Source organism: Olea europaea, chromosome 4, assembly GCF_002742605.1.
Source record: "Olea europaea var. sylvestris chromosome 4, O_europaea_v1, whole genome shotgun sequence".
Taxonomy (NCBI): domain Eukaryota; kingdom Viridiplantae; phylum Streptophyta; class Magnoliopsida; order Lamiales; family Oleaceae; genus Olea; species Olea europaea.
The window spans coordinates 15,386,994-15,389,705 of record NC_036240.1 but is presented as its reverse complement, the minus strand read 5'-3'; the positions used below and the strand labels follow the sequence as shown (position 1 = coordinate 15,389,705).

The window sequence follows — 2,712 nt, the reverse complement described above, 5'->3', positions numbered from 1 at the left end:
TTTTTTTGATCGGGCTTTGGGTTGTGAGTTGGCACAGTGGAAGAGAAATTTTAGATGCCACCTCAACATTTCAGATTCTTGTGATTATGAAAATTTTGATTTTATAGTTACTCTGACTCGGCTGATGGCAGTTATTAATCTGTATGTTACGATTCAGACATTGAATAGCTTTGTTTGAGTTTATTTTTTAGCTAAGGTTTTATGCTGACAACCTTTTAAGAGATTTTGTTCTTGTTGATGCTCTTGTCAATTTTTTTGAACCTTTTTTCTGAAAGCACCAATCATTGACTGAAGTTAGTACATTGGGTGTGCTCCATTGTAAAGATGCTGAAACTGACTTCAGTGGCTCGCTAAGATGTAATATCAAGTTGTCTGATGTGCGAGATCCGGTTGTTGCTTTTTGGCCTTGAATTCTCTTCTGTTGGTCCATACGCCACCCCAGTCTTCTTGATTATCCGGAACCATCTCTTTTCTGTGCTGATTTTATCATAACATTGCTTTTCTACTGAAAACGGGGAATTATGTGAAATAATAATGTTGTGTGAAATATTAGTTTTAGTTTGTCTTTTTCCCCCCTTAAAGTTTGGTACTACTCTTGAATTCTTTTACGAGGTTTTTGTTTTCGTGTCATTACAATGTCAAGGTGGTGCAAGTGATATACACAAATGTACAATTGAAAGCTAAGAGCATCTTGTGAGCACCTTATCTGTTATGACTCCTATAAGTGAGCCATGTAGTATAGTGACATAGGCATGCTTGTAGTTATGCCCATAGGACCAAAGACACTAACAAATTTAAAGATAGAAACACGTCTCTTTTGAATTTAAAATCTCATCACTCCTTTCTTTTTTTCTTTTTTTTGGTTGATATTCATTGCATTGTCAGGAGCAGCTTTGATTTTCTCTACCTACTGTATTCTATCCTTTTCCAAGAATTATCAAACTCTCTCAGTATTTCCCTTATTAATTGTTCTTCATATAATATTTATACTTTATTGTTCTCATTTAATTTTTTCTCAGGGACACGAGCTTGTGATTCATGTTCTTTATCATCTACACACACTCATGTTGTCAGAATTGTCTCAGAACTCTTCATCTGCTGCTTCTGTATACGAAAACTTCCTTCTGGGAGTGGTAGGTATTTTTTCATTAGACATGTTACATGTAAGTGCAAAGTTTTGAATGCTGACTTCTCCATTGTAGGCAAAATCTTTGTTAGATGCTTTCCCAGCAACTGATAAGTCATTTAGTCGACTTCTTGGAGAAGCTCCTTATTTACCTGAGTCTGTATTGAGGCTGCTGGATGATTTATGCTCTGGAAGTTATTCCGGAGTAGATGGTCGTGATGGTGACCGTGTCACTCAGGGCCTTGGCGTAATTTGGAGCTTGATTTTGGGCCAACCACTCAATCGTCAAGCCTGTTTGGATATAGCTTTGAAGGTACTTTGATGATGTGAATTAAATTTTTTACATTTTTTTGTGTAATTTATTTCAATCCTCTTCATCTACGGTCAAACCTCTTATAGTTAAACAATTTGTGGAGAGTGAAAACTATTTATCAGTGGCGGCATGGATTCTGAATTTTTTTTAGCAATTTTATCAATAGAAATATCTTAGACACCTGAAATTTATGCGAAAAACTTTAGGAGATCAAATGATTAAAATGTATTAATATTATAAATCTTGGAGACTAAGAGATAGGCTTACCAGATGAAAGTTTAGCTCGTGCAGCATGTGGATGGATGTGCTCGATTTAACGCTTATTACTGTTGTTCTTCAAATGACCATTGTTGCCATGGTTTTTCCAACTAAAAGTACTCTAAAATATTAGAATTATCAGATAAATTGAACTCCTCAAAATCAAAAAATTCCAGATAGTAGACAATCTTGGATCCATTTTATTAGTTAATGAGAGAGAATTTGTAATGTGAATGCAAAGGTGACAAATTTAAACAATATGTACTAAAACAATTTAACAAAAACCAATGGAACAAATAACTCATAGAATTAAGAGAGCGAGATTGCAAGATCTTAAAACTTTGTGAGGGACTAGAGAGTAGAATATCGTGGAAATAAAATGAGAATTTGCGGATATAAACGGGATTTTATTTTAATCAAACATGAGTAGTGACTTCTCTTTTATTTTTCTTTTTCATTTTCCTAGGTACCTTAGATTCGGCGGTGTCCTTGGATGCAGTCTCATGCATAAACTAATTGTATGGTTACAAGTTTGATGACATTGAAGTTTTTTGGTGATTTTTTTTCTTTGTAGATATATTCTTGCTTGGTGTATACAGTTCTGTTTAATGTGAATATATGTCATAAATAGGTTAAAAGTTTCACTGTATAGTCTTTCATCCGAGATTGCCTAACTTTCAAGTCCATAACCTAAGAAGCACCGATATTTGTAAACTTGTTACGTATCCGTATCCTATACGTTGATACTCTCCAATACCCTTCGATACGTACTGGATACTTATTTTTTAATTATTTTTATATTTTTTACGTATCCGATATGCATCCTATACATATTTTTTAATTATTTTATATTTTTTTTAATGATTTTTGATATGTATCCGATACTTCATGATTAATATGCACCTTCACTACAAAATACTGCTTTGAAACTCCTTGTGCAACCTTTTTCTTCATCTAGTGCCATACTTTTTTGTACACTTTACGAGAAAGAATAAAATAACTCTACAACGAGTCG

At 33.7% G+C, this 2,712-nt stretch overlaps 1 protein-coding gene across 1 annotated transcript in view; it reads left to right on the top strand.

Annotated features, from left to right (window-relative positions):
• LOC111393778 overlaps positions 1–2,258 on the top strand; it is a 4,317-nt gene extending 2,059 nt beyond the window's left edge. The window contains exons 3-5 of the mRNA XM_023019477.1: positions 1,020–1,133; positions 1,203–1,439; positions 2,164–2,258. Of these exons, the coding sequence (XP_022875245.1) occupies positions 1,020–1,133; positions 1,203–1,439; positions 2,164–2,172 (360 nt within the window). The 3' untranslated portion in view covers positions 2,173–2,258. The remainder of the gene's footprint in view (positions 1–1,019; positions 1,134–1,202; positions 1,440–2,163) is intronic.
• The last annotated feature ends 454 nt before the right edge of the window (positions 2,259–2,712 follow it).